The sequence below is a fragment of the Somniosus microcephalus genome, chromosome 1, assembly GCF_052327205.1.
Source record: "Somniosus microcephalus isolate GS21.2 chromosome 1, FLI_Smic_1.0, whole genome shotgun sequence".
NCBI classification, from domain to species: Eukaryota; Metazoa; Chordata; class Chondrichthyes; order Squaliformes; family Somniosidae; genus Somniosus; species Somniosus microcephalus.
In genome coordinates, this window is record NC_140987.1 from 214,293,979 (window position 1) to 214,308,371 (window position 14,393).

At 41.7% G+C, this 14,393-nt stretch overlaps 1 protein-coding gene across 2 annotated transcripts in view; it reads left to right on the plus strand.

Annotated features, from left to right (window-relative positions):
• gtf2h2 (general transcription factor IIH, polypeptide 2) overlaps positions 1–12,420 on the plus strand; it is a 47,496-nt gene extending 35,076 nt beyond the window's left edge. For both annotated transcript variants that reach the window (XM_085989867.1, XM_085989876.1), the window contains exons 13-16: positions 148–251; positions 1,465–1,567; positions 7,511–7,550; positions 8,699–12,420. In XM_085989867.1, the coding sequence (XP_085845993.1) occupies positions 148–251; positions 1,465–1,567; positions 7,511–7,550; positions 8,699–8,812 (361 nt within the window). In that variant the 3' untranslated portion in view covers positions 8,813–12,420. The remainder of the gene's footprint in view (positions 1–147; positions 252–1,464; positions 1,568–7,510; positions 7,551–8,698) is intronic.
• The last annotated feature ends 1,973 nt before the right edge of the window (positions 12,421–14,393 follow it).

Here is a 14,393-nt window from a genome sequence, read left to right on the forward strand (position 1 = left end):
GAATCTGTACCCATCCTTTCTCTGTGCTGGTATTGGTATGTTTCTTTTAAGGTTTTTAAAATTTACAAAACTTTATGCTGTAAACTGAGTACAATTATATTACTAGTTATTTTAATTTAAATTTTCTGTATTAACTTGTGTTTTCAGGCATTTAGATAGCAGTAGTGGGCCAGTTTTAACACTTGATGGATATTATTGTCCCCAGTGCAGAGCTAAATATGCTGAACTGCCCGTGGAATGCAAAGTCTGTGGTGAGTACTTGCACTTACAAACTTAGAGTCATGGTTGAAAAGATCCATTTTTAGGAGACATTTGAAGGCAGAGAGGTAAATAGCAAGGTAATGTGGTTTTGGGAGAGAATTGTGGACAGCAGTGGCTTTGCTTTAGATTGTGGAGCAGAGGGAATGGGCAACAGTCAGTAATCTGGAGTCAAAGGTGCAGAAGGTGGAGGTAGAAACTAAGGCTGAAGTAGAAAACTCAGATAGAGGGGTAGAGTGGAGAGATGGTGCTTGGTGTTGTGAGTATACATGCAGAAGCAAATCCAGTGCTAGTGGATGATATTGAGGTGGTATTAAGTAAATGGCGAATAGGAAAGGACTAAGCATAGAACTCTGTGGCACTCTGGAGGTGACCATGTTGGGATGGGAAGAGAAACTGTTTGTCTGAGATTATGCATTAACTGCGCTGGGCCAGACAGGAATGAAAACTTGCGGAAAGCAGTGCCATGGAGATGGATACTGGAGGAGTGCCAGAAGAGAAATGTGGTCAATGTTGACAAAGGTGTCTGAGAAGTTGAGGAGGGACAGTGAGTCATGGTCAAGTGCTGTTGTGATTTTGATAAGGTTGGTCTTGGTGCTGAGGGTAGGTTTGGATAGTGGATTGGAGGGATTTGAACAGGGAGCAATGAATAAAGAATCACAATACAAAGCACCAAATTCATGGACTATGCATAAAAGCCCTAAGCTAAGTTACAAACTAACTGTTTCAGTTTGGCATTACCTTTTGAATTTGCCTGGTATTTTGTGGGCCAGATAGCCAGGGTTCATGGGCTGCAGTTTGGGCACCTTTGCAATAATTCACAGATTGGACATAGATTACAGAAAAGTCAGTTCTATATTCATCTGTATCCTATTATATTCTAGGAGGTATCCAGTGCAGATGACTACCCCAGTGCATCTGTAAATGTATCCTGATGTATAATAATACTATATATTGTTTGCTTTTTTTTGGAGCTGTGTGTGCTTATATGTTACCTTATCTTTTTTGTACAATGATATTTTGAAAACAAATTGAAGTTTGCACATAAATGATGGGGGGGGGATTGTTTTTGAACATTTGTTTACCATTATTAATAATCTTTCTATACTTAAGCTGGTGTTGGTCTGTACAAATGACACGTTAAGAGTGCCTGATGGCAGCACCCTATCCATAACTTAACTGGATGTTGTTTCCCGTTTACATTAGGTCTTACATTAGTGTCTGCACCTCACTTGGCGAGGTCTTACCACCATTTGTTCCCATTGGATGCATTCAAAGAGACTTCCTTGGAGGAGATTCAAGGAGAAAGGTATGTAAAGGACACTGCACAGGTGAAAAAAGATCAGAATGTTTTGGTTCAATAAAAACTGAAAAGTGGTCCTTGTAATATTGTTTCCCTCTTCAGATCAGTCCTCATTTACCAGAGAAAATGTTCTTGAAAGGATTTTTATTTAACTACAGTAATAGGCTAATAGTGCCAGGGTGACTTTGTTGATAGCTCAGCTCAGTAGTGCTCTCACCTCTGAGTTAGAGGGTTGTGGGGTCAATCCCCATTGGAGATTTGAGTACATAGTCCAGGCTGACACTTCAATGTATTACTGAGGGACTGCTGCATTGTCAGAAGTGCCTGTCTTTAATGAGGCGTTAAACTGAGGCCCTGTCTTCCTGTTAAGGTAAACGTAGAAGATCCCATGGCACTATTCAAAGAAGCGCAGGGTGCTGGTGCCTGAGCGAACATTAATCCCTCAAACAATGCACCAAAAACACGTTATTTAGTCATTCATTTGTTGTTTGTTTGTGGACAAACTGGCTTTGTGCAAAATAGCTGCCATATAAAAGTAGTCCATTGGTTGTAAAGCTCATTGGGACAACCTAGGGACATGATGAGGCGAGGCGGCTATAAAAGGAGCAGCGAGGCGAGGCCCGACCACAGCGGCTGGACCTGGGAGAGGAGCAGCGAGGCGAGACGGCTATAAAAGGAGCAGCGAGGCGAGGCCCGACCACAGCGGCTGGACCTGGGAGTGGAGCAGCGAGGCGAGGCGGCTATAAAAGGAGCAGCGAGGTGAGGCGGCTATAAAAGGAGCAGCGAGGCGTACCAACTCAGCAGCGGGGGAGAGAGGTAAAAAGTAATCAAGGTGTGACGTCACCAGGAATTGGGTAAGTGACTGGTTGGTGAGTATTTCTCTCTTTTTTAAACTTTAACTCTGGTTTATAGTTTCTAAGGTCTCTCTGGTGTAGTGGGGACTGTTGGTAAACCATTTAACTGTAGTGTAATTAGTGAGATTGATTGATTTAATTTAAATTCAATTAATTAAAGGGTAAGTCATGGCAGGACAGCCCGGCCACGTGGTATGCTCCTCCTGCGATATGTGGGAACTCAGGGACACTTCCTGTGTCCCTGACAACTACATGTGCAGGAAGTGCATCCAGCTGCAGCTACTGACAGACCGCATTGCGGCACTGGAGCTGTGATTGGATGCATACTGGAGCGTTCGCGATGCTCAGGACATCGTGAATAGCACATTTACAGAGTTGGACACACCGCAGGTAGAGGTTGGACAGGAAGAAAGGGAATGGGTGACCAACAGGCAGAGTACTAGGCGCAGGCAGGTAGTGCAGGGGTCCCCTGTGGCCATCCCCCTCTCAAACAGATACACCACTTTGAGTACTGTTGGGGGGGGTGACTTATCGGAGGAAGGCAGCAGCAGCCAACTTCCTGGCACCAGGGGTGGCTCTGCTGCACAGAACGGGAGGAAAAAGAGGGGTAGAGCTATAGTGATAGGGGATTCTATTGTAAGGGGAATAGATAGGCGTTTCTGCGGCCGCAAACGAGACTCCAGGATGCTGTGTTGCTGGAACCGATGTCCTAGGAGGAGTGTTTGCTAGTGCTCTGGGGGAGGGTTTAAACTAAAATGGCAGGGGGTTGGGAACCTGAGCAGGGAGACAGAGGAAAGGGAAACAAGGATAAAAGCAAAAGATAGGAGGGAGAAAAGCAAAAGTGGCAGTCAGAGAAATCAACGGTTTAAATCAAACGTGGCCACAGTAAATAATAATTTTAATAGGCCTAAGAGCGTTAAAAAAACAAGCCTGAAGGCTTTGTGTCTTAATGCGAGGAGCATTCGTAATAAGGTGGATGAATTGGCTGCGCAAATAGAGGTAAACAAATATGATTTGGTTGGGATTATGGAAACGTGGCTCAAGGATGGCCAAGACTGGGAACTCAACATCCAGGCGTATTCGATATTCAGGAAAGATAGGCAAAAAGGAAAGGGAGGTGGGGTAGCATTACTGGTTAAAGAAGGGATTAACACAATTGTAATGAAGGATATTAGCTCTGATGATGTGGAATCTGTATGGGTAGAATTGAGAAATACTAAGGGGAAGAAAACGTTAGTGGGAGTGGTATATAGACCTCCAAACAGTAATGCGGAGGTTGGGGATGGCATTAAAAGGGAAATTAAAGAAGCGTGCAATAAGGGCACAGCAGTCATCATGGGTGACTTTAATCTACATATAGATTGGGCTAACCAAATTAGGAACAATACTGTGGAGGAGGAATTCCTGGAGTGTTTACGGGATGGTTTCCTGGACCAATATGTCGAGGAACCAACCAGAGATCAGGCCATCTTAGACTGGGTATTATGTAACGAGAAAGGATTAATTAGCAATCTTGTTGTACGAGACCCCCTGGGTTGGAGCGATCATAATATGATCGAATTCTTCATTAAGATGGAGAATGAAGTAGTTGATTCAGAGACTAGGGTCCTCAATTTAAATAAAGGAAACTATGATGGTCTGAGGAGCGAGTTGGGTAGGATTGATTGGGGAATGTCACTCAAAGGGTTGACGGTGGATAGGCAATGGCAAACATTCAAAGACCGAATGGATGAACTACAGAATTTGTTCATCCCAGTTTGGCATAAAAATAAAACAAAAAAGGTGACTCAACCGTGGCTAACAAGGGAAATTAGGGATAGCATAAGATCCAAGGAGAGGACATCTAAATTGGCCAGAAAAAGCAATAATCCTGAGGATTGGGAGCAGTTTAGGATTCAACAAAGGAGGACAAAGGGATTAATTAAGAAAGGGAAAATAGAATATGAAAGTAAGCTTGCAGGGAACATAAAAACTGACTGTAAAAGCTTTTACAGATATGTGAAGAGAAAAAGATTGGTAAAGTCAAGCGTAGGTCCCTTGCAGTCAGAATCGGGGGAATTTATAATGGGGAACAAAGAAATGGCAGACCAACTAAATACATATTTTGGTTCTGTCTTCACAAAGGAGGACACAAATAACCTCCCAGAGATGTCGGGGAACATAGGGTCGGATGAAAGGGTGGAACTGAAAGAAATCAGTATTTGTAGGGAAATGGTGTTAGGAAAATGGATGGGACTGAAGGCCGATAAATCCCCAGGGCCTGATAATCTACATCCCAGGGTACTTAAGGAAGTGGCCCTAGAAATAGTAGATGCATTGCTGGTCATCTTCCAGAACTCGATAGACTCTGGAACAGTACCCATGGATTGGAAGGTAGCTAATGTTACCCCTCTATTCAAAAAAGGTGGTAGAGAAAAAGCGGGGAATTATAGACTGGTAAGCCTGACATCGGTAGTGGGGAAAATGCTAGAGTCCATTATAAAAGATGTAATAGCAGAGCACTTGGAAAGCAGTGACCGGATCAGACAAAGTCAACATGGATTTACAAAAGGTAAATCATGCATGACTAATCTACTGGAATTTTTTGAGGCTGTAACTGGTAAAATAGATAAGGGAGAACCAGTGGATGTGGTGTATTTGGACTTTCAGAAGGCTTTCGATAAGGTCCCGCATAAGAGATTAGCGTGCAAAATTAAGGCACATGGGATTGGGGGCAAGGTATTGATTTGGATAGAGAACTGGTTGGCGGACAGAAAGCAAAGAGTTGGAATAAACAGGTTGTTTTCCGAGTGGCAGGCAGTGACTCGTGGGGTACCGCAAGGATCGGTCCTAGGACCCCAGCTGTTCACAATATATATTAATGACCTGGACGAGGGAATTGGATGTAATATCTCCAAATTTGCAGACGACACAAAGCTGGGTGGGAGGGTATGCTGTGAGGAGGATGTCGCGAAACTCCAGTACGATTTGGACAGGTTGGGTGATTGGGCAGAAACATGGCAAATGCACTATAATGTGGATAAATGTGAGGTTATCCACTTTGGTGGCAAAAACAGGAAGGCAGATTATTATTTGAATGGCAATAGATTGGGAGAAGGGGAAGTGCAAAGAGACCTGGGTGTTCGTGTGCACCAGTCGCTGAAGGTAAGCATGCAGGTGCAGCAGGCGGTTAAGAAGGCAAATGGTATGTTGGCCTTTGTAGCAAGAGGGTTCGAGTACAGGAACAAGGATGTCTTGCTGCAGTTGTACAGGGCCTTGGTGAGACCGCACCTTGAGTATTGTGTGCAGTTTTCGTCACCTTATCTGAGGAAGGACGTTCTTGCCATGGAAGGAGTGCAGCGAAGATTCACCAGGCTGATACCTGGGATGGCAGGAATGACATATGAGGAGAGATTGTGTCGATTGGGCTTATACTCACTGGAGTTTAGAAGATTGAGAGGGGATCTCATCGAAACCTATAAAATTCTGTCAGGCCTGGACAGACTAGATGCAGGAAGGATGTTTCTGATGGCCGGGGAGTCCAGAACCAGGGGTTATAGTCTAAGGATAAGGGGTAAGCCATTTTGGACTGAAATGAGGAGGAATTTCTTCACCCAGAGAGTGGTGAACCTGTGGAATTCTCTGCCACAGAGGGCGGTGGAGGCCAGGTCATTAAATCTATTCAAGAAGGAGTTGGATATATTTCTTAAGGCTAAACAGATCAAGGGATATGGGGAGAAGGCAGGGACAGGGTACTGAATTTGGATGATCAGCCATGATCTCATTGAATGGTGGAGCAGGCTCGAAGGGCCGAATGGCCTACTCCTGCTCCTATCTTCTATGTTTCTATGATTTCTTAACGGCGTGCAGCAGACTTCACTTTGCATGCAACAGCACTGTAAAATCTTAATAAAATAACTGAAATCAGACTAAAAAGTGTCACATTTTCAGATATCAGAATCAAATAAGTTTTGTTTTTCTCTTTCTGTGGTCTCTGCAGACCATACTTCACAGAACTACCACATCATTACATCTGTTATTACCCACACAACTTTAAAAGTTGTGTATTCTGTAGTGTGCAAATTTGTGATTGTTTTTACATCCTCTAGGTTAGTAATAAATGAACTAATGTGTATTTAAAAAATGGAATTTTGTTCCACTAATGGCTGAGAAAGTTTATCCAGTAAGTGACTGAGCCATGCAGACAAAGAAGGTCCCAGTTACGATCTTTGGTTTGTGCAGAGTTAGCACCATAATTAACCTCCGTGCCCTTGGCTTAGGGAGGAGGAAACAAACCAGAGTTCCTGCATAACAACAGAAAATGCTGGAAAAACTCAGCAGGCCAGGCAACATCCATGGAGAGAAATTAGAGTCGACGTTTCGGGTCGAAACCCTTTTTCAAAACTGGAAAGGAAATGAAATAGATCGAAGGCAGGGCTGCGAGAGAACAAAAGAAGTAAAGAGACATTAAGAGGTATTCAAAACCAGACGAGATAGTAATCGGACAAGTGGAGACAAAAGACGGCTCAGATTAGGTGTGAAGTGTACTGGCAGAATGAGAGACAACTGCCATGTGGGAGAGAGGAAAAAAGGAAAGGGGGGGGCGGGAAAACCCAAAACAAAGGGGTGGAAAAAAAAAAGTAAAAATGTAATAGGGGCCGAGGTTATGATCTGAAATTGTTGAACTCGATATTGAGTCCGGAAGGCTGCAAAGTGCCTAATCGGAAGATGAGATGCTGTTCCTCGAGTTTACGTTGAGCTTCCGTGGAACAATGCATCCGTTGAGCTTCCGTGGAACAATTTATCCTTCGACTCATCCGACCTCTTCAACAGAGTTCCTGCATCTGAGTGCTATTTAGTGACCTCTGCTGGAAGAGTGCATGTAGGCACTGGGGGCATAGGCTCGGCTGTGATATTTTACATGCTTTAATAGCTTGCCAACACTTGCTATTGAGACTTGCACATGACAAATGGCATTTGGGAGAGGAATCTGAAGGTACTTGGTGCCTGTGGAACCATACCCCAGCAAGGAGTCTACGACTTCAGGAGAGAAATAGAAGGAAGCAAAAATGCTAGAAGAAAGAGTAAGTTATATTTTTGTCCTCTATTTATTCAGGTATTGTCAAGGTTGCCAGGGGGAGTTGAAAGATCCGAATGTAAGTATTATCTATGGAAGACGTCTGTAAAAACAGATCCTTAACATTCTTATTGCAGTATCACATCCTGGCAGATGTTGGATGGTGTCAATGTTGCAGCCACATATAATATAATATTAGAGCTGAAGAAATTATGAAATATAATCAATATATTGGACTACCTGGGTGAATTGGTAGTTTATTTAAAACAAATTCAGATTCTCCATCAGTGGACCTACTTAAAATTAAAATGAACTGAATTCCAATCAAAATTAAGGAGAATGTTACACTTAAGGAGATTAATAAGTGCTGTAAATCCTTAAGTCCAGTCCAGTTCTGAACTTTTTATTTAATTTTGAATATCTGGATACTAGTCCCCACTTGTCATTGTGACAGTCTGCCGAAGATAGACCTACCAAATAAGTCACTTGGCTATAATAGTAGCAAAATACTGCGGATGCTGGAAATCTGAAATAACAACAGAAAATGCTGGAAATACTTAGGTGTTTTCCAGCTGGCTGACCGACTGACACGGTAGGTCTTCAGTAGGCTGCTTTCACACTACAAAACATTGACATTTCTCTTGTGCAAGAAAAAAATCATTAAATATATTTACAGTGTTTATAGGGAAGTACTTCAAACACTACTTGTTGTATCAAACCATATAGACCACGGATTCATTCCCTGGTCAGTGTTTAGTTAGCTAATCTCAGCCAGGGCAGCAGCTGACTGCTACAATTACTTTTAGCACCACTGGTTGGTTGGGGGCTGGGGTGTGCAACATCAACTAAGCATCCTGCTTCTGACCATTGTCTAGTATTCCCTGCTGGAAATGTGTTTGTGTTTAATGGCAGGAGAGGGCTCAGGTGTGATGCCCTTGACCGTTCTGTAGGCTGCTGCCAAACGCGTGGTTCTCCTGTGATGTTACATTAAGTCAAATGATACACATTTGAACAGAGTACTTCCCGGTGGGAAATTGGAGAACAAACTGCCCTCACACCCTTGTAGCTGGCTCAATAATGGTACTGACAGACTTAACAGAATTTTCTGCCACCCCCTTCACCTTCCAGATGAGATGGGGTATATGGTATTGAGGAGGAAAATAAATTAGCCAATGTGCTTTCATGGCTTTAAGATTACTGTTTGATTCTTTCATTGATTTCTTGCAGGTATACATCTGCAATGTATGCCAGAACATCTACTGTGTGGAGTGTGATATTTTTATTCACGATACCTTACATTGTTGTCCTGGATGTATTCACAGCCAATCCAATCCTCAATGACTGTCAAAGAAAATATTAGATTAATGAGTAACCAACTATATTTTAACTTTTATTGAAGAAATATCATCTGCATCCATAGCTAAGAGCCTCATTCACTGAAATATACTTTGCTCATACAACACCTAACCTGGTAAATGTGATTCTGACCTGAAACTTTTACAACTATAGCTTTTGTTAAAATAAGTAGTTTTGCAGTACTGTCAATTACATAAGTTTCATTTAAATCCAATTTCAAGCATACTTGAACAGTGACTGAGTAAGTCTTGGTCACGCTGATGTTGACATGAACTACCTACTTGTTAAGCTTCTTTGTTTTCAGTTTTTACTGATTCTTCATTCATAATTTTACAAATTTTAGTTTCTGATTAGTTTTTTCTGAAATTCACCTGAAAATTGACAGACCTGGGATTTACCTTGATGGCTCAGTTGGTAAATGCTTTGCACAGTGTTCTTCTGGACCAAATGACCAAGAATCTCTACTGTGGTGAATTAGCTAACTTTAGCTGGAGTTGCAGTAAGGGTGCTACAAGTGGCTTCTGTGTTCCCAGGGAATAAGAAAATCAGCCAATCTTCCTGTCCAATGAGCTTTGCTTGAAATTGCATGTACTATATGTGGACAGGACTGGAATTCACTTTCATGCCCCATAATCAAATAGCTAATCAGCACTTGCTGTCGAGGCTTGTACATGAATGGCCATTTGGGCGAGATCTGGGGTCTGCTAGCATCCATGGAGCCCAGCCTGAGTCAGCAGCTTCATGAGAGTGTGAAGGGGAGAAAGAAATGTTGATGAATTTAGCGAAACCTACATTTTTGTATGCTCCTCTCAGCTGCATTATTCTCCACTGCGCCATTAAATAGTAAACAATATGTACTTACAGTGTTACTTTTTTCTAATTTATTTTTAAAATGAGGACGATAATCCACTGAAATAGATGCATGAAAGTTTTCGTTGAATTTTCCCTCATAAGTTTCACTTAGAAAATGGAACATGAATGTTTCTCTCCTTATTTTCACTTGAATTTTTTTTTAAATTTACTTTCTTTCTCTGCTGCAGCAACCATGGAGGGCATTATAGCCAAACTCAATGCTGTTCTCTTTGACTGACAAACAAGTAAATATATTAGGAATCACCTGAATAGCAATCGGAATGGAAATCCTGGTTGATTTCCTCCCGCCCCAGGCCTGATGCTGGAAGACCAATTGTAGCACTTCTAGCTGAGATTAACTAACTTGGCACAGATTGATAATTGAATCTGGGAACTTCTGTTCTTTGTGACTTAGTGCTATATTGGGCAATACCTTTATCCACAAGAGAATCAGGACTTTGTTTTTTGAAATCTAAAATAAAAAATTTCTGGGGAAATTTAAACAAAATAAAAGTTGAAAACAAAGAACCTACCTATAGAAAATTAATATTGTATAAATACATGTGTTTATTTGAGAAAAATAGATTTCAATTACCATTTTTATACAAGTGGTTTTTTTTTACTAATAAATATAAAAGCTATGGTTTAAATATGGTTTTGGCACTGGTTAGCTTTTTTCTTCTAGCACTTATGAGTTTACACTCTGTCTATTTCAAATCCACTCATCATTCCAGAGATTATGAAGAATACTGTATTTACAATGCTTTTTGTTTTGTCACACATTGTACTTCAAGCAGTCTTACTGTAGTACTGACATTTTCAAAATGTTAATGACTGGTGCTACCTACTAAGTTGGTATATGTAGCAAACTCCATTTGCGTATACTGTTCCTTTATCTTGGGGAAGGGGAAGTGCATTTAAGTTTGAATAAGCAATATGTTATTGAAACTGACAGGGAGGGGAAAATGTAATTTACTTATCAAGATTGCTTTTGTGAACAAAATGTAAATGTTTGCCAAAATGCATTATTGCTGCTCATAATGTTTTGAAATATCTGTTATCCACTGATGCAAATCCAGTTTGGGCTCATGCAGAAAAGGTGGGTGTTTTTGGACAGGAATTTTTGAAATTAATATTTTACATTCCAACAGATTCAATGCACTTGTATGGACACAGATCTTTCATTTTTTGTGGGTGGACCATTGAAGTCTGATCTGTATAAACAATGAACCTTTACCAAGATTGGTATGGCTTTCGAATGCCAAATTTATAATTATATAGGTTTGATTGTGTTGTATCTGAAGTGCACCTCCACATGAGTTGATTTGTTGGAAGTTTATCCCATCTTTTTGAAGCGTTTAATATTTATTAGAAAGGAGTCAATGGCCCAGAAATTCGGGTCGGGGGCTTCCCGCGGGTGCAAGCCCCCGACCTGCACTTACCTTGCGCGCCGGCCGTTGAGCTGTGGGCCCCCGTGGAATTGTGATCCTGGGCCTCCTCCAACTGCCGGCGCGCAGTGCTTGCGTAACCCAGGGGCGCAGTTAGTTCGATGCATCCCCAGGGATCACGTGGGCCATGGAGAGCCAATGGTAGCAGGGAATTTTTCATTCATAAGTTTGACAGGGACCTGTCAAACCTATAAATACAGGAAACTTTCGTTTAACCGGAGGTTAAATGTCCGGAAAGCTCTATCTACCGGCAAAATTCAGGAACCGTTTCCTATAAGTTTTTTTTACTTCTCGTTGCTTTTTTTTCCAGTCAGGCTCTGCAAGGTCTAGCTGAAGCTGTTGCTTAGCTACAGAGACGCTTTTAAGCTGCGGCCGACTATTTTGAAGCTGTTGCTAAGCAACAGGGTTTGTTGATTCACACGGAGCTCAAAAGCTCCGTATGTTTTAACATTGGCGCTGGTTTCTACGGCAGTTTTGATGGTACGGCACCAGCTCGGTCCCGTCAGTGCCGGATACCAGAAAGTTTCCTGTACTACAAGCCCCAAAACATCACTAAATCTTCAAATAAATTTTTTTAAAATCACATTTTTAAAATAAACTATAAATGACATGAAATAACTATTTTAAACAATAATTTAAATTTTTGAAAAAATTAAATACATTTTCTAACGGGGCTAAAAATAAACTTACCTTTCTTTAAAGTAATAAAAAATAATAAACCTGTGGAAAAAATGTTTTAATTTTAATTAATTCACCACTTACCTTGTAAAAAGCAGGCCTTGCGACTGCTTTTTACATGTCTAACTTCTGGAGACTTACCCTCCCGGGAAAACCTGCAAAAAACCGTAAGTTCGATGCACACGCGCAGCCTCTCCTGCACACGCGTTCAACTTCTGAACCCCTTTCAGGGGAACGGAAGTGCCGGTTTCCCGCGCATGCGCAGTGCATGCAAGAAACCGGCACTTCCACTGGGCTTACGGGTGAATACCCCGTGCGTACTCACCCGTGGAGACCCGAATTTCTGGGCCATTGTGTTTCCTAATGCCAGTGAATACTGTTTATTTTATTTTAAAGAGATGAGTGTAGTAATGCTACTAGCTATTACAGTTATTGGGCAAGTCTGGTGCTCTCTAAATTGTGACCAAAATGAATGGTGTTTCCCTAAACCATCCCAAGTTTTGTAAAACTAATGTATTCAAGACAATTTTTATTTTTATTATGTGACAATTATTAAAAAACACCCGCTGTTCATTTTGCTTATCTTTCTAAAATAAATGACTATTTATAATATCATTTGTGCTGTTTTTCTTGGTCTGCAATGGACTATCAAAGTCTAAAATGTTTAACTGTTAAATATCTTTACTGTAAAGAGCTAGCTATTGTAAGAATGGATAGTAATGAAATAATGTAGCTAAAGAAATTCCACATTTCTATTTGCAGCTTCATAAGTAATCAACCCCATAAGGCAAATGTTTATGAAAGTTTTACTTTTCCTGAGGTTTTTAAAAAAAAAAAAATATTTCCACCGTCTAATTTTCTTGTGTCCTCTCCTGAAGATGTAGTCATGCTTTCCAGCACCTTGCCTAAGTGGCCATTCGTCATGTATGGGTCCAGACAGTGAAGGATGGCAGGCTGTTAATTCATGGAGGCATCACAGCAATCCTGTCCTCATCCAATGTCTATATGTGCACCCTTTCCAGCAGGAGGCACTGGATAGCAATCTAGAATGGGAACCCTAGTTGAAATATTTTTCTCTTCCTAAATTGATGGATGCTAAGGGTAATTCTAGCATCCCTTCTGACTGAGATCTGCTAACTTGGCACAGACCAGAGGTAGAACCAGGTGCTTTCCTGTTTGTATTGCTCAGTCCCACACATGCCAACTGAACTATTGGAGGAGCTTTGTCATGGTTATGTTACTGGACTAGTAATCCAGAAACCTGGACTAATAATCCAGCAAAACAGGAGTTTCCATCCCGCCATGGCAGTTTGAGAATTTGAATTCAGCTTACCATCGCTCTTTGTTCCAGAGTTATTTTATCAGTTAAAATGACCATGAATCTGTCAAATTGTCATAAAAACACAACCAGTTCCCTGATGCCCTTTAGAAAAGGAAACCTGCCATCTTTACTGCATCTGGCCTATACGTGACTCCACTCCCACATCAACGTGATTGACTCTTAACTGTCCTCTGAATGGCCTAGTAAGCCACTCAGTTGTATCATATTTGTTACTTAAGAATAAAAGCGGACGGACCACTTGGCTGCATCGTATTAGGACACAACAAATGCCATGGACATTTTTTTACGTACAGACGGATCCTCAGTTTAAAGTCTCACCAAAAGGCCGTGACAGTGCAACACTCTTATTACTGCAGTGAAGTGTCAGCCTAAATTATATGCTCTTTTCTCTGAAGTGGGGCCTGAACCCACAGTTAAGCAGCCTCCTTTCTCCTCTGGTTCACAACAACGCGTTTGGAGTAAGCACGAGACTTCATAGTGGAGAATACGGAACAGACTTTATTGATAATACGGTAAAGGTGATGAGTTGTGAGGAGGATGCAAAGAGGCTTCAAGGCGATTTAGACAAGTTGAGTGAGTGGGCAAATAAATGTGAAGTTATCCACTTTGGTAGGAAAAACAGAAAGGTAGAGTATTATTTAAATGGTGATAGATTGGGAAATGCTGATGTACAAAGGGACCTGGGTGTCCTTGTACACCAGTCACTGAAAGCAAACATGCAGGTGCAGCAGGCAGTTAGGAAGGCAAATGGTATGTTGACCTTCATTGCAAGGATGTCTTACTACAGTTATACAGGGCCTTGGTGAGCCCATACCTGGAGTACTGTGTGCAGTTTTGGTCTCCTTACCTAAGAAAGGATATACTTGCCGTAGAAGGAGTGCAGCGAAGGTTCACCAGACTGATTCCTGGGATGGCAGGACTGTCGTATGAGGAGAGATTGGGTCGACTAGGCCTGTATTCACTGGAGTTTAGAAGAATGAGAGGGGATCTCATTGAAACGTATAAAATTCTGACAGGGCGAGACAGACTGGATGCAGGGAGGATGTTTCCCCTGACTGGGGGGTCTAGAACGAGGGGTCACAGTCTCAGGATACGGGGCAGGACATTTAGGACTGAGATGAGGAGAAATTTCTTCACTCAGAGGGTGGTGAACCTGTGGAATTCTCTACCACAGAAGGCTGTGGAGGCCAAGTCACTGAATATATTTAAAAAGGAGATAGATAGATTTCTAGACACAAAAGGCATC